General features: G+C 62.5%; 1 protein-coding gene across 3 annotated transcripts; it reads left to right on the forward strand.

Annotated features, from left to right (window-relative positions):
• On the forward strand, positions 1-20,613 carry SIGLEC1 (sialic acid binding Ig like lectin 1). 3 transcript variants are annotated; one of them, XM_071808405.1, is made up of 22 exons: positions 1-77; positions 3,835-4,002; positions 5,146-5,502; positions 5,580-5,876; positions 6,290-6,553; positions 6,985-7,239; positions 7,741-8,040; positions 8,891-9,145; positions 10,002-10,298; positions 10,875-11,129; positions 11,720-12,013; positions 12,850-13,104; positions 14,348-14,650; positions 15,163-15,417; positions 16,142-16,447; positions 16,680-16,931; positions 17,228-17,524; positions 17,684-17,938; positions 18,613-18,915; positions 19,604-19,703; positions 19,786-19,858; positions 20,131-20,613. In XM_071808405.1, exons 1-22 carry the CDS (start codon positions 38-40, stop codon positions 20,146-20,148), a joined length of 5,199 nt encoding a protein of 1,732 aa, XP_071664506.1. In that variant the 5' UTR covers positions 1-37; the 3' UTR covers positions 20,149-20,613. The 3 variants fall into 3 exon arrangements, with proteins under 3 accessions (XP_071664506.1, XP_071664508.1, XP_071664507.1); XM_071808406.1 differs by lacking the exon at positions 1-77 and adding an exon at positions 2,038-2,186; XM_071808407.1 differs by lacking the exons at positions 19,604-19,703; positions 20,131-20,613 and having other exon boundaries at positions 19,786-19,862.
• Positions 20,614-22,080: the final 1,467 nt, after the last annotated feature.

Raw genomic sequence — 22,080 nt, forward strand, 5'->3', positions numbered from 1 at the left:
TGCCTGTGTTCTTTTATAGCGTTTAAAACATATCAGAATGTCCTTGAGGATCTCTGGGATTAATCTCTGTAAGCTTGGTGAGTAATTTCCAGCCTTTCTCGACAGTCTGTGTCTGAGATTCAGAGCAAAATGGGTGTGACGACTCGCTCAGACATATTTTGGAATGGAGCTTTTCTTTGGGGACCAAGTTATTAACTATTTCACTTGGCTTTTGTTTGCAAGACTTGTGGTGCACAGAAGGGTGTTTATCCCCATGGATCCACCCGGTGAGTTGGGAGCTCCACCCAATAACGGTATCGGAGTAGCTGACATCCCGCTTTATCCTTGGGAGAACATCCCGTGGAATTATGGGCTGGAAACGCTGAGCAGCTACAGACACCTATGATGGAGTTATAGGAGCTGGACTCGATGATCCTTGTGGGTCCCTTCCAACCCAGGACACTGGATTGCTCTGCGGAGGGACCCGAAGGGTGGTGGCTCGGAGAGCCGATGCAGAACCAGGGTTGGAACCGGCCGGGCTGCCTGGGCTGTTCTGCCGCGGGGCCGATGGTCACCCTGGCCCTGCAGGAGCTCTGTCACCAGCCAGATGCCACACGGCTGCTTGTGCTGAAGTCAGGGTTTTCCTCGGGGCTGTGTCAGAGCAGGGGAGGGGACGGAGCTGATGGGGGGCTGGAGCACAAGGGTGATGGGGATGGTTGAGGGACCTGATCTTGGGGGGCTTTTCTAACCAAAATGATTCTGATTCCATGAGACGCCGCTCAGCTCCCTCCCGAACCGAGCATGGCGTCCCCGGTGTCCCCAGGCTCGGTGCTGTGTCCCCACACCAGCATCCCAGCTCACGGGGGGTCTGGACGGGTTTTCCATCAGCGGCACAGCCCCAGCGTTCACCACGGCAGCTGCCGCCCCGTCCTGCTGACTCAGCACTGACCCTGGCTGCAGCGGCTGGGGAGGAGACAATGTGACACAGCGACACGCGGTCCCGCGGGACAGGTTCCCGCACTCCCAGTCCGCGTTCGCGGGGTCAAACGTTGACCCTGAGCCACCAAAGCCCGCTTTACCGGGCAGTGATGGGCTTGTGCCACTGTGCCAGGCCCCTGTACAGGGTGTTTCAGAAGATGGACCCCATTTGAAACCACTGAACATCCCTGAATATTCAGATATCTCTGCAACCACGAACCTCCCGTGAGCGAAACTCTCCCAGTCCTTAGAGCAGGTGGAGAGAACATAGAGCATGGAGAAAAATGTTGCTAAGACTTGATAACTCATTACACCCTTTGTAAATGTTCGTGTAATTGTAACATTGAGTGTGTTGAGAGCCTGGCCCAGGTACCCAGGGAGGTGGTGGATGAACCATCCCTGAGACAACCCAGGCCAGGCTGGACGGGGCTCTGAGCAACCTGAGCTGGTGAAGATGTCCCTGTCATGGCAGGGGGGCACTGGGGGATTGGGAAGGGCCCTCCAACCCAAACCATCTGTGATTCTATGAATCATGTCGAGTCCATCTTTTTGAAACACCCTGTACTTTAGATATAGGAACCTACAGAAGAGCCCGGGTCTGCATCCTGCCCCAAACCACCCCCAAACCAGGCCTGGGACCGGCATTGGGCATAAAAACCCTCAGCATAACCCCCTGGGTGACCAGTTGCCCTAGGGGGGACTCGGGCAGGTGACACATCGGCTGCAGCATCCTCATCCCCGCAGACATCTGTGCCACCAGCGCGGGGTCTCCCCTCTAAACCAGAACCCCCCACTGAACCCAGAGTCCCGCTGGGGGTGCTGGGGGTGGGTGGGTGTCCCCGGGACCGGGGTGTCACCCTGCCCTGGTTCCACACAGCACGGGGACCAGGATGCTCCGAGGGGCTCTGGCGGTGCAGGGAGGGTGATGCTGTTGGGCTGCGGTGATGCGAAGAAAATGCAGCTTCTGTATCCCTGGGGCGCTGCCAAACCCTCCTGTGGGGACCCCCGCGGCCCCAAAACAGCCCCAAGCTGGTAAAAGGCAAGAAACAGCTGACGATGGTGACCGGCACTTCCCAAAAGCAGCGGCGAGGACAAATCCCCGCACGGGGAAGTGATGCGGTTTTGTGCTCCTCACCCCCCCAGCAGATAAATACCCGTCCCTGTGCGGCGAGGGGCAGCACCCGCTGGGGACTTCGCGGATCGGGCCCCCCCGGCACGGGCACCCTCAGGTAACGTCACCGCTCCCCGGGGGGTGCCGGAATGGGGACAGCGGGGCAGGGGCTGAGCTGTGGGGCTGGGACCAGGTGTCTGCACCTCAATGGTTGTGGGAGCACAGGGGGGGCAGACACGGGGGGACACGTCGCCCCTCGTCCCGGGGACACTGCCGGCCACCCCGTGGTCCCCACCTCCGTCATTGCTCGCGCTGGGACACGGTGGCGGTTGAGGGACCAACCCCGAGAGTTTCCCCTCTTCATCCTCCGCCCCAGTTGCCACATTTCGACACCGAAAAGGCATTTCTTCCTAAATCTTGGAGAAGTTTGACGCCTCCGTGCATACACAGGAGCCCTTGCCTGGATTTTGCCAGCTGTCCCGGTGACAGCTCGGGCCGAGTGTGACAGTGGGTGATGAGAGGACCAGCTAATCACCCCGTAATTGCCTTTTCTCCCCCGTTTTCCAGTGTGCGACGTTCACATGTTCTTTCCCGTGGGTTATGAGCTGATAGCGCACCCCACGCTCCGCTTGGCGCCAGCAGCCTGACCAAACCGCACACACGGGCTGCTACACACGGTGTTCTCATTAAACCTTGACAAATGCTCTAATTTGGCGGAGCTAACGAGCTGCCGCGCTCCCCAGCCCAGCACGGGGCGGGGGGGACATGGGGTCCCCGCCCCCCCGAGGGTACCCCCGGGCTGCGCTCCCCGAAACCGAAACTGGGAGACGAGCCGGAGAAGAAACGAAACTCGGTGCTGGTGCGGGGGGGCTGGGGACCCCTGCGCTTCCTTCCTCCTCCCCCCACGGTTATTATTGGCCCTGTGCGCGGGGGGGGCACCGGGGCGGTGGGACCCCCATGTCACCCGGGGCCGTTTCATTTGCTGCAGGTCGGCCGGGAAAACCCCCCCGGCAAAACTTCAGCTCTCAGGGGCGGTTTGGAGCTTCAAACACCTTCCCGGAGCCAAATTAGCAGCAGGGAAATTCAAAGCATGTGTTGGGAAAATAATGTGTCAGCAAAGCAGCGAATCGGCGCTGCAGGGAGGAAAGGCGGGCCCGGGGGGCAAAGAGCTGCCTGGTTTGTAGGGAAAGGTTGCTTAGCTTTTTGGTAAATACCTAAGCTGAAATAGACCCGTTAATTGATTTCCAGTACAGTGCAAAAAATAATCGGAAGAAAAATTGCAGATTATTTTTTTTAAAAATTCAAAATAATCAGTTTGGTGTAGAGCTGCAAAAAGCCTTTAAGCCTACTGAAAATGGATAAATCCGCAGCTTTAACATGAACCCCCCCCGTGTCCCTCTGTCCTCTGTCCCCGTGTCTGTCCCTCACCCCTAGCCCTCCGGAGCTCGGCCATGGGCAGCTCAGTGGGGTTTCTGCCTTGGGGGAGATTTCCCCGAGGATGATTTTTCCTTTAGAAACAGTTTTCCTCTTCATTTCAGGCACCCCCTTGCTTCCCTGTGCCCTCGTTTCTATTTGCCCCACCCCACGCATACCCATACACACATTTTCCACACCCGTGTTATTCTGCTTTGCCCCACGCGGACCAGTAACGTGTTTGCTGGTGGTGACTGGTGCCATGGTGCTGGGACTGAGCTTCTGCGGGATGGATTTTGGGAAAAGCCGGACTGAGAATTTCAAGGATTTTGGCCACCTCTTCTTGTCCCCAGGGTCCCCGAGCGCCGAGGCTCTGCCACCCCGTGCCGCTGTCCCCAGGGTCCCTGAGCGCCGAGGCTCGGCCACTCCGTGCCGCTGTCCCCAGGGTCCCCAGCGTCACCAGCGTGCTGCCATGCACGCAGCCCCGTGGCTCGTCCTCCTGGCCAGCCTCGTCCCGCCAGGTACGGTGTCACCGTGGGAGCTGTCACCCTGCAGTCCCCGAGCTCCTGGACTGACGTTTTGTGGAAGCGGGAAAGTGGGAAGTGAAATACAGGGTGTTTCACAATGATGGACCCCAGTTCCAGCTGAAATAGCTTTGAAATCAGGTCCAACTGTTTGAAACGCCCGGTATTGCACCTTCTGTTTGTCTCTTGGTCAGACACTCACAAAAAGTCACCCCTGTCCTGCTGCCTGGTTGCTGCTCTGTGCAGATCCCCCTCCTCAAAGTAATCTCAACACTTGGAGTTATTGAATACAGATTTTGTTCCACGAGCTGCCAGTCGAGGGTTCTCAGGGACTCAGTGCAGAGCCGGGTGGTGGTTGGACTGGATGATCCTGAGCGTCTCTTCCAACCAAAATGATTCTGTGCTTCTAAGCCCCCAATCCTTTGCCGCAGCAACCCGCTGGTTCTTACACCCGTTTTAGCCCCTGGTGCTGCCTTACATGATTCGCTGCGTCGTGTCCCCAGTTGTGTTTGGGGACACGGTGTCTCACTGGGACCTCTCCCAGTGTCACGGCCAGGTCCCTTGTCACCTGGTGGGCGCAAGGAGCCGCGGGTGATGCTTGGGGACAGGCAGGACGGCTCTGGGGACCTGCTCCTGGCTCTGCCGTGGGCCATGCCATGGCAGGTGGTGCTCTGGGGACATCTGATGGCACCCCGTTGTGCTCCTGCAGGCAGCGCTGCCCATGTCCCTGTGTCCCCTCCTCCTGATGTGGAGGGACGGGGTGGCAGGGGATGGTCAGGGCATGAGAGAAAGGACAAGGAGCCGGATGGGGGTGGAGGAGCGGAGGAAACAAGCTTTTGGATTGCCAGGAGGGCAAATTGTCCTTTTATACCACTTATTTAGGCCTTTTCTTCCCAAGCGCAGCCGGTGCCATGTGCTGTCTGGAAGCAGCACCCACCGATCTGACTTTCCCCATCATTTCCCCCTTTACTACTTCAGAGTTTTCTGCTGAGGGGTTTAATGTCCTTCCTGCCCGCTCTGCTCTCCCCCCAGCCCCTCCGTGCCTACTCAGCAGCTCAGGGGGGTTTTGCAGCCCCACCGGCTCCCGAGGGGACGGGAGCTGCACCCTGACCCCCTTCCCTCTTCCCCCCTCTGACGCAGCCCTTGGCTCCTGGGGGGTCAGCTACCCCGAGTCCCTGCGGGGCATCGCGGGGTCCTGCCTGGTGGTTCCCTGCACCCTGAGCTACCCCGAGGAGGTGACGGCGGCCGATGGCATCGTGGCCATCTGGTACAAGGACTACGAGGGCCAGAAGACGCTGGTGTACCACTCGGGGGGGCAGGAGGCGGACCCCGGCTTCAGGGACCGCGCGCGGCTCCTCGGGGACCCCGGCGCCGGGAACTGCACCCTGCAGCTGCGGGGGGTGACGCCGGGGGACAGCGGCTCCTACCGCTTCCGCTTCGAGATCGTCAACGGGGACCGCTGGTCGGCGGCGCGGGACGTGCTGCTGAGTGTCTCGGGTGGGTACGGGGGTGTCACCCCTGCAGCCCCCTGCCTGCCCACCCCACCTAAACACCCCCCTGCTCTCTGTCCCCAGATGACCTTGAGCGCCCAAGTGTCGCTGCCAGCGAGGAGCAAACTGAGGGACAAACGTCCACCCTGGAGTGCTCCACTCCCTACGTCTGCCCGTCGGGAAGCGTCACCCTGCGCTGGGAGGGCTTCGACCCCCAGGTGTCGGCGCTGTCCAGCCGGGTGCAGCTGGACACCAGCGGGGTCGGCCACCACGTCACCCTCACCACCTCCTTCTCGTGGAAGGACCACGGCAAAAAGTTGCTCTGCGAAGTTTCTTACGACTCGAGGAAGGCGAGCGAGGAGCTCGTCCTGCGGGTGAGACGTACGTGGGGCAGCTCGGCGTGGGGCGGGGGGACGGGGACACCTCTGCCACAGCCGGGACCCCCAGGTACCCTCCTGCTGCTCATCGCGTCTCCCCCTTTGCTGCCTTCCCAGCCCCGTGCAAAAGCTCAGAGCAGAGTTTCACAGAATCACCACAGAACCATTTTAGTTGGAAAAGCCCCTTAAGATCATGGAGTCCACCCATAACCCACCCTGTCCCTGCCCCATGTCCGGAGAACCTCCTGTCCGTCTGTCCAGCCCTCCAGGGATGGTGACTCCAGCACTGCCCTGGGCAGCCTGTTCCAATGCCCCATAGCCCTTTGGGGAAGAAATTGTTCCCAGATCCAACCTCAACCTCCCCTGGCGCAATTTGAAGCTGTTTCATCTTATTGTGTCCATCTGTCCTCCCCGCAGACGCCCCCAAGGACACCCAGGTGTCACTCAGTCCCTCAGGACAGAACATCCGGGTGGGTGACACGGTGTCCCTGGCCTGCGAGGTGACCAGCAGCTACCCCGCCATCTCGCGGTACCGCTGGTACAAGGACGGGGTGGCCGTGGGCAGCGAGCGCGCCCTGACCCTGCGGGGCGTTCGCCGGGAGGACCACGGGCTGTACCGCTGTGATGCCGAGAACGCCGTCGGGGTTGGCGCCGCACCTGCCGTGGTGCTCTACATCTTCTGTGAGTGCTGGGGGGTGCTCGGAGCTGGGGCTTTGCTGGGGGGCAGCGGGAGAGAGTGTTCGCAGTGAGTCCAGACTGGGATGGGCACAGGCTGGTACTGGCCAGGAGTCGGGACTTGGTGGTGGAGGCGACGCCACCATCGTGCCGCACCTGCATCCTTCACGGTGCAGCCCCAAAGACAGGGCAGGTTTCTAACCCCCAGACCTCCCGGGAGAGGTGACGCTGAGTTTTGTCCCCAAGGTTTTGTGTTAAAACAAAGTCTGGAACAAACCCAAATGCCTCTCACCGCCATCATCATCCCTGGGGGGACAGAGGGGATCCCACCTGTCCTCAGACTCTGCCCCACGCTGCAGGGATGGGGGGATCTCCGGGGGTTGGGGGGTCCTGTCCTGCCCCCGCTCCCATCCTGAACCCGGTCCCGTGTCCGTCAGCCGCAGAGATCTCGGTGAGCCCCGCGGCCGAGGTGCAGGAGGGCACGGCCACCACCTTGTCCTGCGACGTCCCCGGCAGGGAGGGCCAGGACCTGAACTACACGTGGTACAAGAACGGCGCCTGGCTGAAGGAGGGCTCGGCGCACACCCTCCTCTTCCTCCACACAGCCGCCAGTGACGCTGGCTACTACTCCTGCAAGGTGACAAATGACCGGGGCAGTGACACCTCCCAGGCCATCAGACTGAGCGTGACATGTGAGTGCCAGGGGACGGGGGTCCCCACCAGGCGAGGGTCCAGGGGCTGCGCAAACCCCCAAGTCAATACAAAGATTCTGCCTCAAACGTCTCAGGTGCAGCTGAAAGGGGGTTCAGCCCCGCTGGGCAGAATTTGCTGAAAATGCAACAATTTCGTTCACAAGCTGCATTTGAAGGTGCAGTTACGTGGTATTTGTGTTTCCAGGGTCCTGTCCGGTCATGGGAGCATCTCCCACTCCCCCACTCACCTAATAAACCACGTGGGGGGGGTCACTAACGGAGATGCCAGCTGTGAAAATAACAGCTCGGCAGCTTTTGCAAGTCAGGGGAAAAATCAACAGCCGCGGGTTTGGCTGTGACATTTCTGGGAGTGAATAAACAGAACCGGCCGATGACAGGGGACAAGCAGCACGGGGGAGCGGCCGCGCGGGTCGGGGGGGCACGTCCCCTGTGCCGTGCTGCTGGGACCCCCGAGCCGCAGCGTCCCCTCCCGTCCCGCAGACCCCCCCCGCACCCCCAGCATGGCGCTGCTGCAGGAGCCGGCGGGCGGGCGGCTGGTGGCCATCCGCTGCGCCGTGGACAGCCGCCCCCCGGCCGCGCTGGCCATCCACCGCGGCGACACCCTGCTGGCGGCCAGCGGCGCCCAGGCCGCCCCGCGCCAGCGCCTCGGGGTCACCGCCACCCGCAACGCCCTGCGGCTGGAGATCGCCGACGCGGGCCCGGGGGACAGCGGGGAGTACCGCTGCACGGCCACCAACGCCCACGGCAGCGCCAGTGTCACCAAGAGCTTCCGCGCCCGCGGTGAGTTCCGGTGACAAGCTCCTGGATCTTAGGGTCCGATGAGTCCCTGTGGCAGTTTGTGCTGGGGTGAGGGGGCCCCTGTGGGGACCGCGTGGCACCGGGGGACATTGGTGTCTTAGGGATTGTGTCCCCTGCAGCCCTTCCCCACCACGGGGGTCACAGGTGTCACAGGGCTGATGGCATCCCTGAGTTTTGTTTTCAAAATGCCACAAAATCTGTAACAAAGTTTGTCCAAACTTTGTTGTGTCCCCAGCGGTGCACGACATCGGGGGACACAGAGGTGACCGGCTCCCCCTGCTGTCCCCCCACCCTCTGCACGTGATGGCTCCCCCAGAAGTGATAGTTTGGGGTGACAGAGGAGGGGAAGGGAAGGGAAGGGAAGGGAAGGGAAGGGAAGGGAAGGGAAGGGAAGGGAAGGGAAGGGAAGGGAAGGGAAGGGAAGGGAAGGGAAGGGAAGGGAAGGGAAGGGAAGGGAAGGGAAAGGAAAGGAAAGGAAAGGAAAGGAAAGGAAAGGAAAGGAAAGGAAAGGAAAGGAAAGGAAAGGAAAGGAAAGGAAAGGAAAGGAAAGGAAAGGAAAGGAAAGGAAAGGAAAGGAAAGGAAAGGAAAGGAAAGGAAAGGAAAGGAAAGGAAAGGAAAGGGAGCCCCTCAAACCATGTCCAAGAGGAACCTTCTTTAGAATGTCAAAAAAAACCAAAATGGATCTTGGGGTCCAACTCCAGAGAAAATAAACCCGAGTTTGGGTACCTGGGCTCCATTTCCAGCTGGCCAAGGTGCCCCAGCCCAGCTGGATGGAGCTCGGGGGCGAAAGTTCCCCCTCCCTCGCTGACATCCCTCTCATCCCTGCCGCAGCTGCCCAGGTGCTGGTGCAGCCCTCGGCAGAGGTGCGGGAGGGGACAGCTGTCACCATGACCTGCCTGGGGGCTGGGGACACGGCGGGGGACACCCTGTACAACTGGTACCGGAACGGCAAGCGGCTCCTGGGGGGCTCGGCCCCCACTCTGCGCTTCCCCTCCATCCGCGGCGAGGACGCGGGGGCTTTCCAGTGCCAGGCCCGGGGCGGCAATGACAGTGACGTATCGGTGGCCGTCGCGCTCCGTGTGCTCTGTGAGTGCTGGCGGGTCAGCAATGGGGGTGCTGGGTTTAGGGTCCTGTGGGAAACCCTGCTGTGGTAAATCAGGATTCAGGAGAGGAGGAATTCAGAGAATCCCCAAACTCCCAAGAATTCAGCTTCTCAGAGTAATATTAATAAATGATCCCTTTGAAAAATATATTCTGGCAGTTTTCTGCCTTCCGAATATTTTGCCTGCTGTAAAATAAAAATCTTCCCTGATACAAAAAGATACAATTAAGAAGTTCCACTCCGACCAAACGGCGTTTTTCTGTAGCCGTGGTAGGAAATGTGGATCACAGCCGGTCCCAGATGCCCACACCACTGGGGTCTCTGCAGATCTGCTGAAGAGCTTGAGGGACCAGGTGACAGCAGAGGTGCCACCAGAGGTGCCTGGGACAGGCAGGGCCCTGCAGAGAGGCGGCAGATGTGGGACCTTGGGGTCTGGCTGCTGGAGGGTCGTGGGATGCCCAAGAGCTGGAGAGAAGCAAGTGCAGAATCACGGATGGTTTGGGTTGGAGGGCCCTTCCCAGCCCCCCAGTCCCCCTGCCATGAGCAGGGACGTCGTCCCATCCCCAGTGCCTTCCCTGCCATGAGCAGGGACATTGTCCCATCCCCAGTGCCACCCCTGCCATGACAGGGACATCTTCACCAGCTCAGGTTGCTCAGAGCCCGTCCAGCCTGGCCTGGGATGTCTCCAGGGATGGTTCAGCCACCCCCTCTCTGGGTACCTGCGCCAGGCTCTCACCACCCTCAGGGCAACAATTCCTTCCTCACGCCCAGCCTGAATTCGGAGTTCTCCCAACCTCAGGAACCCACAATATCCTCACCAGTGGTGTTTTGACCCCGCAGTTCCACCGAGGCCACCGGTGATGAGCTCCTTCCTGCAGACCCAGGGTGGACACCTGGGCATCATCCAGTGCAGCGTCGAGAGCGACCCAGAGGCCAACCTGACCCTATGGAGAGGAGAGGAGGTCATCGCCTGCACGGGGGGCTGCCCCACGTCCACCCGGGTCCAGGCCACCTTCTCCTACAACAGCCTGAGAGTGGAGATCCGGGAGGTGATGGTGGAGGACGAGGGGACCTACGTGTGCTGGGCTGGGAACTCACAGGGCAATGCCAGCGCAACCGTGGACTTCAGGGCTGAGAGTGAGTGTGGGGAAGGTGCCGCGGACCTCTGGGAGGGTGGCAGAGAATGCCAGGGGTGGAGACAAGCTCGGGAGATCCAGGGTGATGGCGGCAGAAGGACAGGATGAGCAGAAAGAGGCCACATGCCCATAGAAGCTGGTGAGGGGCTGGAGCACAAGTGTGATGGGAGCGTCTGAGGGACCTGGGGGGTTCAGCTGGAGAACAGGAGCTGAGGGGAGACCTTCTGATCTCTGAACTGCCTGAAAGGAGCTTGGAGCCAGGGGGGTCGGGCTCTGCTCCCCAGGAACAAGCGCCAGGAGCAGAGGAAACGGCCTCAAGTTGCACCAGGGGAGGCTGAGGTTGGATGTGGGAACAATTTCTTCCCCAAAGGGCTGTGGGGCATTGGAACAGGCTGCCCAGGGCAGTGCTGGAGTCACCAGCCCTGGAGGGCTGGACATGGAGTTGAGGTTCTCAGGACATGGGGCAGGGCCAGGGTGGGTTATGGTTGGACTCTGTGATCTTGAGGGGCTTCTCCAACCCAAATGATTCTATGATGAGCTCACACCTCTTTGCCCCTGCCTGTGTCCCTGCCCGTAGCTGCCACCATCACGGTGTCACCGTCCTCCCGTGTCCTGGAAGGCCAGGCTGCCAACCTGACCTGCCACCTGAGCAGCCGCTCCCCGGCGCCACCCAACGTCACCTGGTACCACAACGGGCAGCAGGTGGCCGAGGGCTCGGCCGCGTCGCTGGTGCTGGGCCGGGTGGCCAGCGCGGACGCCGGGCTCTACCAGTGCAGGGCCAGCGCGGCGGGCGGCAGCCGCAGCTCCCCCGCTATCCCCCTGCATGTGCTGTGTACGTGTGGGGTCACTGGGTACAGCTCGCGAGGGTGGCTGATGGTGGTGGGGACAGCATGGTCACCCTGGGGGTGGTGTGGTCTCCATGGGGCCTGCAGGACCCTGGTTGACAGACATGCCTTCCCTTTCCCTTTCCCTTTCCCTTTCCCTTTCCCTTTCCCTTTCCCTTTCCCTTTCCCTTTCCCTTTCCCTTTCCCTTTCCCTCTCCCTCTCCCTCTCCCTTTCACTCTCCCTTTCACTCTCCCTTCCCCTTCCCCTTCCCCTTCCCTTTCCTTTCCCCCTTTTCTTCCCCTTCCCACCTTCCCTTTTTCTCCTTCTCCTTCTCCTTCTCCTTCTCCTTCTCCTTCTCCTTCTCCTTCTCCTTCCCCTCCTCCTCCTCCTTCTTCCCTTCCCTTCCCTTCCCTTCCCTTCCCTTCCCTTCCCTTCCCTTCCCTTCCCTTCCCTTCCCTTCCCTTCCCTTCCCTTCCCTTCCCTTCCCTTCCCTTCCCTTCCCTTCCCTTTCCCTCTGTTTCCTGGAAGTGGCCACTATTTCCCCGGAAATCCCCCCCGGGGTGCCCGAGCGGCTCCATGTCCCCGCTCTGCCCGCAGACCCCCCACGGGACCCCCGGTTCTCTGCGTTCCTGGAGACAGAGCGGGGCCACCTGGCCATCTTCCAGTGCTCGGTGGCCAGCAACCCCCCTGCCCAGCTGGCCCTGAGCCACGGCCACCAGCTGGTGGCCACCAGCGCCGGGGGAAACAGCCCGCGGGTCAGAGTCACGGTCGTCCCCAACGCCATCAGGGTGGAGATGCGGGAGGTGACGCCAGAGGATGAGGGCAGCTACGACTGTACGGCCACCAACGCGCACGGCACCGTGTCCCAACACCTGTACATGCGTGTGCAGGGTGAGCGTGTGACACTGGAGGGGTGACACTGTGGGGTGTTGGGTGGGACACAAAACATGACTGTTTCTGTGTGGCTCCTGCCTGTGTGACACTGATGGGACAGACACACGCTCTGGTGCTGGCCCACGGTGACAACAAAATGTCACTGAGCATCGCAGGCTCCGGCAGGTGACCCAAAGGGACTGAGCCGCCACAGCTGGGTGTCATCCTGTCCCCAGGCCACTGCAGGGACACCACGTTGTGCTGAACCTCAGCAGGCAGAAGCACCGCAGCTCACAGGGGGTGGGACGGGGTGTCCCCACCCTGCTGGGGGTCCCCGCACAGGCTGTGACAAGCAGAGACCTGGGGTCTGTCCTGGGGGGGCTTTCTGGCTGTGGGGGAACAGGGTGAGCACCCAGCCCCTCCCACCTCTGCACCCACACTCTGGAGTGAGGCAGCACCCCAATTATTGGGGCAATTTGCAGAAATCCTGGAGGGAATTAATATTTGGGGTGGGAATTTGGCATCCAGGCGGGTCATTCCAACTGTGTCTCCATGCGAGCTGGTGTCCCTGGTGCCACCAGGTGCCACCCAGGCTCGCCCCACCCCAAATCAACCACTTGTATTCAAACACTTCAGCCCCGGGTGCCCCCAGTGATGGAGCTGGGGGGGGACAGGGAGCAAAATGATTGTCTAGTGCCAGCTGCGGGGTTGCAAAGTTGTGTGACAAGACAGGACAGGAGCACCCGAACCTGCCACTGCGATGCACGCTGTGGTTTGTCCCCGTCCCTCACCGTGCCGGGGCTGCTCGGGAACCGGCGGTGACGAGCTGGTGGCATCATCTCCCTGTGCTCCAGCCGCCCGAGTCCTCATCTCGCCATCGGCAGAGGTGCTGGAAGGGGACAACGTGTCCCTGACGTGCCAAACAGCGGGACAGCCGCAGGATGACACCGTCTACAGCTGGTACAAGGACAGCCAGCGGCTCCAGGACACCCCCGGCCACCTCCTCACCCTGCCCCGTGTCACCAGCACTGCCACCGGCTCCTACCACTGCCGGGCCCAAGGCCCCTCGGGGACCAGCGTGTCACCAGCTGTCACCCTGCATGTGTCCTGTGAGTGGGACAGGGTGGGATGGGATGGATGGGGTGGGATGGGATGGGATGGGGATGGGATGGATTGGGTGGGGATGGGGATGGGATGGATTGGGTGGGGGTGCGGGTGCGGATGGGGATGGGATGGGATGGGATGGATGGGTTGGGTGGGATGGATGGGACAGGGTGGGATGGGATTGGATGGGATGGGACAGGATAGGGATGAGGATGGGGGTGGGGTGGGGTGGGGTGGGTTGGGTGAGATGGATGGGTCAGGGTGGGATGGATGGGTCAGGGTGGGATGAGATTGGATGGGATGAGGATGGTGCTGGGGTGGGGTGGGATGGGATGGGATGGGATGGGATGGGGTGGGGGTGGAATGGATGGGATGGCGTGGGATGGGATGGGGTGGAATGGACGGGATGGGATGAGGATGGTGCTGGGGTGGGATGGGGTGGGGTGGGGTGGGATGGGATGGGATGGGATGGCGTGGGATGGGATGGGGTGGAATGGGATGGGATGGGATGGGATGGGATGGGATGGGATGGGATGGGATGGGAAGGGATGGGATGGGGTGGGGGTGGAATGGATGGGATGGCGTGGGATGGGATGGGGTGGAATGGACGGGATGGGATGAGGATGGTGCTGGGGTGGGATGGGGTGGGATGCTGAGCAAGGCCAGCTGGTCACACAGGTCTATGTCCTTACCCAGCCCTGGCTACTGGCACTGTCCCCAAACACTGTGTGTCCCACACACAGGACTTGAACTACAGCTCCACACACTTTGTAACCAGACGTTGTCCATCCTTAGGAAAGGGCAAAGTGTTAAAAGTGACAGTTTACGGGAATATATCTCCCCGATACCCCCCAGTCTGAACCAAACCCACGCTGGGGGTCCCGGCCCTTTCAGCAGACTGTTCCCTGGGTGGGGCGGCTGCTCCTCTGCTGTCACCTCGCATAGAAAAGGGAAAAAAATGCAATAACCAACATTTTGGTGCCGTTCAAACAACGTTTGAATCGACCTGAAATTAGTCAAAATTTCCATGACTTTGGTTAGGAGAAACGTCCTGTCTGGGACAGAGGGGAAAACCCTGGGAAGAGAAACTCTGGCTGATGCTTTTGCTGCAAAATATGGGCTGGGAGCTGCTGGAGGCCCCTCGGGGTGTCAGGAGTCTGGGACGGCGATGCCCCCAGATCTGGGGGAGCCAGGAGCCCCCTGGGCTGGAGCTGGGCTCCGGGTACAGGCTCAGGGTTCTCTGGGCAGATCCCCCGCGGGTGCCGGTGCTGACCCCGCTCCTGGAGCCCCCCGAGGGCCGGCGCGCCGTTCTGCAGTGCGTGGTGGACAGCAGCCCCCCGGCGCAGCTGGCGCTCTTCAAGGACCGGGCCCTGGTGGCCTCCACGGCCATGTCCCAGCCTGCCACCCTGCCACGGCTCGGCGTCACCTCGGCCGCCAACACGCTGCGGGTCAGCATCCAGCCCGTGTTGCTGGAGGATGAGGGCCAGTACGTCTGTGTGGCCACCAACGCTTACGGCAATGCCAGCACCTCCGGGAACTTCACTGCGGGGAGTGAGTGAGGGGTTGGGGCTGGGGCTGGGGCAGAATGGAATGGAATGGAATGGAATGGAATGGAATGGAATGGAATGGAATGGAATGGAATGGAATGGATGGGATGGAATGGATGGGATGGGGTGGGATGGGATAGGATGGGGTGGTATGGGATAGGATGGGGTGGGATGGCATGGCATGGCATGGGATGGCATGGGATGGGATGGGATGGGATGGGATGGGATGGAGATGGAGATGGAGATGGACAGGACCAGCTCTCCATCACACTCGACCCACCTTGAGCATCACCCCCTTGTCCTCTAGACTGAATACTGGGAACAATTCCTTCCCCAAAGGGCTGTGGGGCATTGGAACAGGCTGCCCAGGGCAGTGCTGGAGTCACCATCACTGGGGGGTTGGACAGACGGACAGGAGGTTCTCAGGGACACGGAGCAGTGCCCAGGGTGGGTTATGGTAATTCTCAATGGTCTTGAGGGGCTTTTCCAACCCAGACGATTCTGTGATTCCCACAGCTGCCAGGCTCTGGATCTCCCCCTCCCCAGATGTCCAGGAAGGTGACGCTGCCACCCTGACCTGTGCGGTGCAGAGTGAGGCGGGGGACACGCTGAGCTACACCTGGTACAAGAACAAGGTCTGGTTGAGCAGCGGCTCGTCCCCATCCCTCGCCTTGCCCCGTGTCACTGTCACCGACGCCGCCTCCTACCACTGCACCGTGTGGACCCCATCACAGACCCGCAGCTCGGCCCCCGCCACCCTCAATGTCCTCTGTGAGTCCCCAAGGGCTTTACACCCCGGGGGGGTCCCCAGCGTCCATCCGGGGCAGGGACTCAGCCACGCTGCAGGGATGTCACTTCGTGTGTCACTTGGCCCTTGGCCGGTCCCCTCAGCTGGGAGGGGTGGGGGTAGCGGGGTCTGCCTTCATTTTAGGGTCTCAAAAAAAATCAGCTTTCATCCCAGGACTTAACTAAGCCAAGCCTTATATCCTGGTCCTGTGACTGACCCCTCCAGGCAGACGTGGCCAAACACTGGCTTCTCTCCCCGCTGCTGATTTGGGATGGGGAGCACCGGGCAGACATTGATTGGAATAACCTGGCTCCTTGGGCTCAGGTCACCCACAGCCCTGCTGTCGGGGTTCACCCCGTGCCCGTGTGCGAAGGATGGGTTGTTGTTGGGTCTGGGGTGTGAGCAGAGCGCCGAACCGGGTGGATCACACACCAGGACATGGTCCCATGTGTGACTGGTGTGGATGGAGCTACCACAACCACCTCACAAATGAGCTGGGGGTAGAAATAAGCTTGGGGAATGACCCCGCGTGTTGGTTTGATTTGAGGGGACCGCAGATGCTGAGGGAAGAGGCTGCTGGAGCGGGTTCTGAGTTGCAGGCAGCAGCAGAACATCCCCGACCCAGCACGACCGGCTGGGGATGCTGCAGCTCCCCGAGAAGCTGCTTTTCCTGCATCCCACCTCTTCCCCCCCATCTCCCTCCTGCAGACCCCCCCAGGAACCTGCAGCTGAAAAGCTTCGTGGAGAGCGGCGAGGGGAGCGCAGTCATCCTCCTCTGCACCGCGGAGAGCAACCCCCCCGCGCAGCTCACCCTGCTCAGGGGGGGGCAGGCAGTGGCCTCCAGCCCCCCGGCGGGGGGCGCCCACCCCGGGCAGAGCGGCCGCGTCGCCCCCCAGCCCAACGCACTGCGGCTGGAGCTCCGGGACCCCTCGGAGGAGGATGAGGGGGGGTACGAGTGCCTGGCACGGAGTCCCCTCGGCAGCGCCCGCGCGTCCCTGTCCCTCCAGGTGCAGGGTGAGTCCCACGGGGGGGCACGGGACCCTTGGGTGGGGTGATGTGCGCATGGAGGGGTCCAGCCCGAGCAGTCGCTGCTGCTGGACACCGCGGGGGTCGGGAGCAGTGTGGGGCTGGTGGAAGGGCAGGGTGGGCACCCACCCAGCTCCGGGGGGCACCCACCCCACACCCACACCGCGCTGAGGGGGGCGGGGACTCGGGAGCCGGTGACGAGCAGCTCCACTGTCCCCAGCCGTCAGGGTGCTGGTGCGACCCTCCGCCGAGGTGCCCGAGGGGACCGACGTGACCCTGACGTGCCGGGCCGTGGGGGCCCCCCCGGGCACCCTCTACAGCTGGTACAAGAACGGGCGGTGGGTGGCGGAGGGGCCCGATCCTGCCCTGGTCCTCCCCGCCGCCCGCCCCACGGACGCCGGTTCCTACGGCTGCCGGGCGGGGGGGGCACAGCGGGGCCGCCGAGCCCCCCCCGCCGCCCTGCGGGTGCTCTGTGAGTGCGTGGGGGCTGCCGTGGGGGTGGGGGGACACCGGGTCCTGCTGCCAAAGGGGACAGCCCGAAGGGGATGCTGCCGTCGCGGCGCTGGCGTTGGGAGGACGGTTTATGTCGCCACCTGGTGACACCCCGCGACAACCCGTTGCCCGGAGTGGGAGTCACAGGTGCTGCCGGGGTCTCGTATCGCGCCCGTTCCCCCTCAGCAGCAAACCTGTCACCCCCAAACCCCACGGGAGGGACAGTCCCCTGCCACCAGTGCTGTTGCGGGGGGGACACTGTCCTTGTCCCCGCAGATGCGCCCCAGGCGCCATCCTTCACGTCGCTGGTGGAGCCGCGGGGGGGGCGGCAGGCCGTCCTGCTCTGCACCGTGGACAGCTGCCCCCACTCCGACATCGTCCTGCACCGGGGGCCCGGCCACCCCGTGGCTTCCACGCGGGGCCCGGCCGACCCCCGTGTCACCGTGCAGGTGACCCCCAACTCGCTGCGGGTGGGGCTGGGGGCGCTGGAGCCGCGGGACGCGGGGCTTTACGTCTGCTCGGCCAACAACAGCTTCGGCACCGCGTCCTCGTCCCTGCGCCTGGACCTGCCAGGTGAGGGTGGCCCCGAGCCACGGTGACACCCGTGCGGGGGTTCTCCCCGTGGGAACGCCGCTTTCGGGAGCCTTTTGGGGGGTCTTGGGGCCCGTGTTGTCCTGTGCAACCCCAATCCAGGGCACCCCCTGCCTTGCCGGCCTCCCTCCTCCTCCTCAGGGGTCATCATCACCGTTGAGCCTTCACCAGAAGTCCCCGAAGGCGCCACAGCCACCGTCACCTGCTCAGGTGTCCCTTGGGTGGGTGACGAGGCCAACTACACCTGGTACAAGAACGGCCGGTGGCTGCGGGAGGGACCGGCCGGTTCCCTCGTCCTCAACCCTGTCACCAGCAGCGACAGCGGCTCCTACCACTGCCGGGCGAGTGGGACGCGGGGCAGTGTCACCTCGGCCCTGCTCAGCTTCAGTGTCCTCTGTGAGTGTCCCCAGCGCCACAGGGACCTGTCACCGCAGAGCCCCGGCACGTGGGGGCATCCAGCCCAGCGTCACTCCTGCCCCATCTGCGTGGTCCTGCTGCGGTCACAGGGCCTTCCTCCTCGTCTTCCTCCTCCTCTTCCTCCTTGTTTTTCTTCTTTCCTTCCTCTTCTTCTTCCTCTTCTTCTTTCTCCCCTTCTTCCTTCTCTCCTTCCTTCTTTTCTTTCTCTTCTTTCACCTCTACTTCCTCCTCTCCTTCTTCCTCCTCTTCTTCTTCCTCCTCTTCCTTCTCTTTTTCTTCCTCCTCTCCTTCTTCCTCCTCTTCTTCCTCCTCATCTGCCTACTCTTCTTCCTCCTGTTCTTCCTCTCCTTTTTCCTCCTTTTCTTCCTCCTTTTCTTCTTCCTCTTCTTCTTCCTCCCGTCCCTGCCCCGCTCCTGTCCCTTTGCACCTGGGGAAGCAGACATCAGGGTTTATTTAGCTGCAGACACCCCTCAAAACTCCCATTTGGAGCCGAAGTGCTCTGATCCGGGAGGATGCTCCAGCCTGGGGGGGACTAAAAGGGCCAGGAGGTGTGAGACCCCCAGTCCTGAGCTAGGGGGGGATGCATTAGTTAGCCCTTGGCAATCATCCAGGCCAGCGTGGGCGGGGGTCCCACACCACGGTTCCCCCCGCAGACCCCCCCCGGGATGTGTCCATCAGCACGTTCCTGGAGAACCGCAGCGGGCGGGCGGGCATCGTCCTGTGCTCCGCCGACAGCCACCCCCCGGCCACCATGGCCCTGTACCTCCACGGCCACCTCCTGGCCACCAGCTTGGCCACCGGCCTGGCCACCGCGCCGGGGGGGCGCGTCACCGCCTCCCACAACAGCCTGCGCCTGGAGCTGGGGGCCGTGGGGGCCCGGGATTCGGGGCATTACACCTGCGTGGCCACCAACGCCCTGGGCAATGCCACGGGCAGCGCCCACTTCGACGTGCGCAGTGAGTGGGGCTCAGAGCCCCGGGGCCGTGGCGGAGCCGGGGGGCGTGTCTGGGAATTGGGCTGATTTCGGGGCGGTGGGTGAGCAGGAGCGGGTTGGGTCGGTCCCGAGTCTTTGGGTGGAAGGGAAGATGTGCTTTTTCTGCGAGAATTAGGTGTTTCCTTTCAAGGAGCTTTTCCCCCAAGGACCCCGGGTGGGATTTAATGAAAGGGCTAAAAAAGAATCAGAAAATTGAGTCAAATGCTGCAGATTGGTCAAAAAAGGAGGGAAAAGCGGCTTGGGTTTGGTGAAAGATAAACCAGGGCGATGCTGCTTGTGGTTGTGCTGGGTGACTCCTGGGTGACAGGGACATGGGCAGGGACAGCCAGGAGCAGCCACTGTCCCCATGGTGTCCCTGTGGGTTCCCAGTCTGGTGCTGTGCCACCCTGTGACCCCACGTGGTGTGTCCTCAACCCACCGACGGGCTGTCCCCCGCCTTGGGGACCTGGCTGTGGCACCTCCCTTGGTGTCCCATTCACCCAGGGTCCCACCTACACCAACACCACACCAGGGTCACGCTGTGGCTGCAGCCACGGGGACAAGGGACAGGGGGAGGTCGCCCCCATGTAGACTTCCCCAAACCACAGCCCCAGCGCTGGGGGGACACTGTCCCAATGTCGGGGACACCCGTGTGTCCCATCTCCCTGCAGCTCTCACCCACCTCCTGGTTGTCACCGTGGTGGCCGGGCTGCTGACGGCTGTCATCTGTGTGGCTGCCCTGGCCCTCCTCGCCGTGAAGCTGTGGCCCAGGTGACATCCCCAGCTGGGACGGGGCGGGGACAGGGACCCTGTGGGGGTGGTGGGGGTGGCAGCTCCTTGTCGTCCCTTCCAGGGTAAGGAAGATTTGGGGCTTCTCGGGAGCTGAGGACACCTTCGAGCTGAGGAGCAAACAGGAGCAGACACAGGTGGGGACATTGTGGGGGCAGCTTTGGGGACCCCCCACCCCAAGCTCCCCGTAGAGTAGCTACCCCTGGTGGCCTTGGCTGTCATTGCTGGGGCAGGGGACAGGGCGGGGGGGACAGGCAGAGCCTCGGGAAGACCTGAATTAGCCTGTCAGGCTCATCCCAAGGGGCCTCACAGCCACCCATGGGTGCTGGCCCCTTGGGCGGTGCTCTGGGTGCTCCCCTGGCCCTGTGGCTCCGTCGTGGGGGCTCCAACCAGTCCCGACCTTTTCCAGGTGGACGGAGCCTCCTGAGCCGGTGTTTTTTGTGGGCCAGGAGCATCTGCAGCAGCTGGGGGGGTGACCCGGCTGGTAGGGTGACCTGGCTGGTGGGGTGACCCGGCTGGTAGGGTGACCTGGCTGGTGGGGTGACCCGGCTGGTGGGGTGACCTGGCCCCACTGTGGCAGATCCTGCAGCCCCAGGGACAACCCAGACCTGTCCCCTGTCCCTCTCCTGTCCCCGTCCCCTCATGGCTCCCGCCGCGGCTCCTGTTCCCACGCCAGGCCTGGTTTGTGCTCACCGCGGGTGCCGGGTGAGCCGGGCTGGCTCCGAGCTGCTCTCCAGTGGTAAAACACCAGAAAACAAACCAACAGAACCTCCCCGAGGCAGTGTCACCTCTCCATGGCCACCGTCCTCCTGTCCCCCCGCCAGAGCCACCCCCTACAGTGCCGTCCCCATGTGCTGGGGCCTCTCTGTCTGGAAATAAACCTGGAGCAAGGTGCAACTGCTGTCTGCGGGGATGCGCTGGGAAGGGGTTTATTGCCCCGTTTGGGGAAGCTGGGGCGCGGGGGGGAACCAGGCAGCATGGGGCTGGGGACTCCCCTGGGGGCTCCCTGTCACTCCTGTCCCGCTCCTTTCTCCATGTTATCCCCAAATTCAGTTTGTGGCCCCCGCAGAGCGATGGCTGGGGCTGGGAACGGGGCTGTGGGACTGGTGGGATCGGGGACATGGTGACAGCCCATGCTCACAGCACCCCATGGTCCCAGCATCTCTCTCATCAGCCTGTTGGACAGGGGACAGAGGTGTCCCCAGGCCAAACACGTGCAGGGAAGAGGCGGGGGACGAGGAGGAGCCCCATCCTGTCACCTCTGTGCTGCGGGAGAGGCTGGGGACATGGCGGGCTCTGCTTGCCGAGGTGGCAGCCCCAGCGAGGAAGGTGGCTGCTGAGCCGGGTCCCCTCCCGGCCCACTGCCATTAGATGTCACCCTGTGGCCACCTGGCTGCCGGACGTGGCCTCGGCTGTGGGTGTGCAGCCCGGCCGTGTTTCCCAGTGTAGGGCACGGCTCGCGGTTTGGGGGCTCGGCATCTGGGGGCTCGGGTGTTTGGGGCTCAGGGGTCTGGGGCTCAGGGGTTTGGGGGCTCAGAGGGTTGGAGGCTCAGGGGTTGGGAATCACAGGTGTTGCTCTGCTCCTGTTGGTCTTTAATCCCCCCTTTTCTGCCTGGTGGAACAGCAGCACTCCAGGGAGGGACATTCACCATCAGATGTGCAGCATCCCCTGTGCCTGCGTCAGTGACAGCAGGGCCCTGTGCAGCCAGCGGGAGGGCTGTGTGGGGAGAGACTGTCCCCATCCCCATCCCCATCCCCATCCCCATCCCCATCCCCATCCCCATCCCCATGCCCATCCCCATCCCCATCCCCATCCCCATGCCCATCCCCATTCGATCTCACCTCCATCCCCATCCCATCCTCATCTCTGTCCCCATCCCATCCCATTCCATCCCCATCCCCATTCCATCTCATCTCCACCCTCATCCCCATCCCTCCTATCTGATCCCCATCCCTATCTCTGTCCCCATCTCTGTCCCTGCCCCACCTCTCCCGAAGTCCCCAGATGGGGTGGCAGGACCAAGGCTGGTGGCAGCTGGACATGGTGCACTGGGGAGGGGGCCAGAACCTTCCCTCTCAGCCAGCGGCCCATCCTGGCGGGCAGGGATGGGCAGGGACGGGCAGGGTGACGGGCAAGGTGACAGGGAAGGATGGCGGGCAGGAACGGGTAGGGTGATGTGGGGTGGCAGCACACATCCCCCTCCCCAGCCCACTGCAGCAGCCGCTGCCTCCTGGCCGAGAGCCCTCGGAGCCGTCGGGTTCAGTCTCCCTGCTCTGCTGAAGCAGGCGGGCGGGCAGCCGGCTGGAGCTGGGCTGACCCGGGCAGGTCCGGCCCTCCGGCTGGAAATCACCTTTTCAC

The sequence above is a fragment of the Patagioenas fasciata genome, chromosome 4, assembly GCF_037038585.1.
Source record: "Patagioenas fasciata isolate bPatFas1 chromosome 4, bPatFas1.hap1, whole genome shotgun sequence".
Lineage (NCBI taxonomy): Eukaryota > Metazoa > Chordata > Aves > Columbiformes > Columbidae > Patagioenas > Patagioenas fasciata.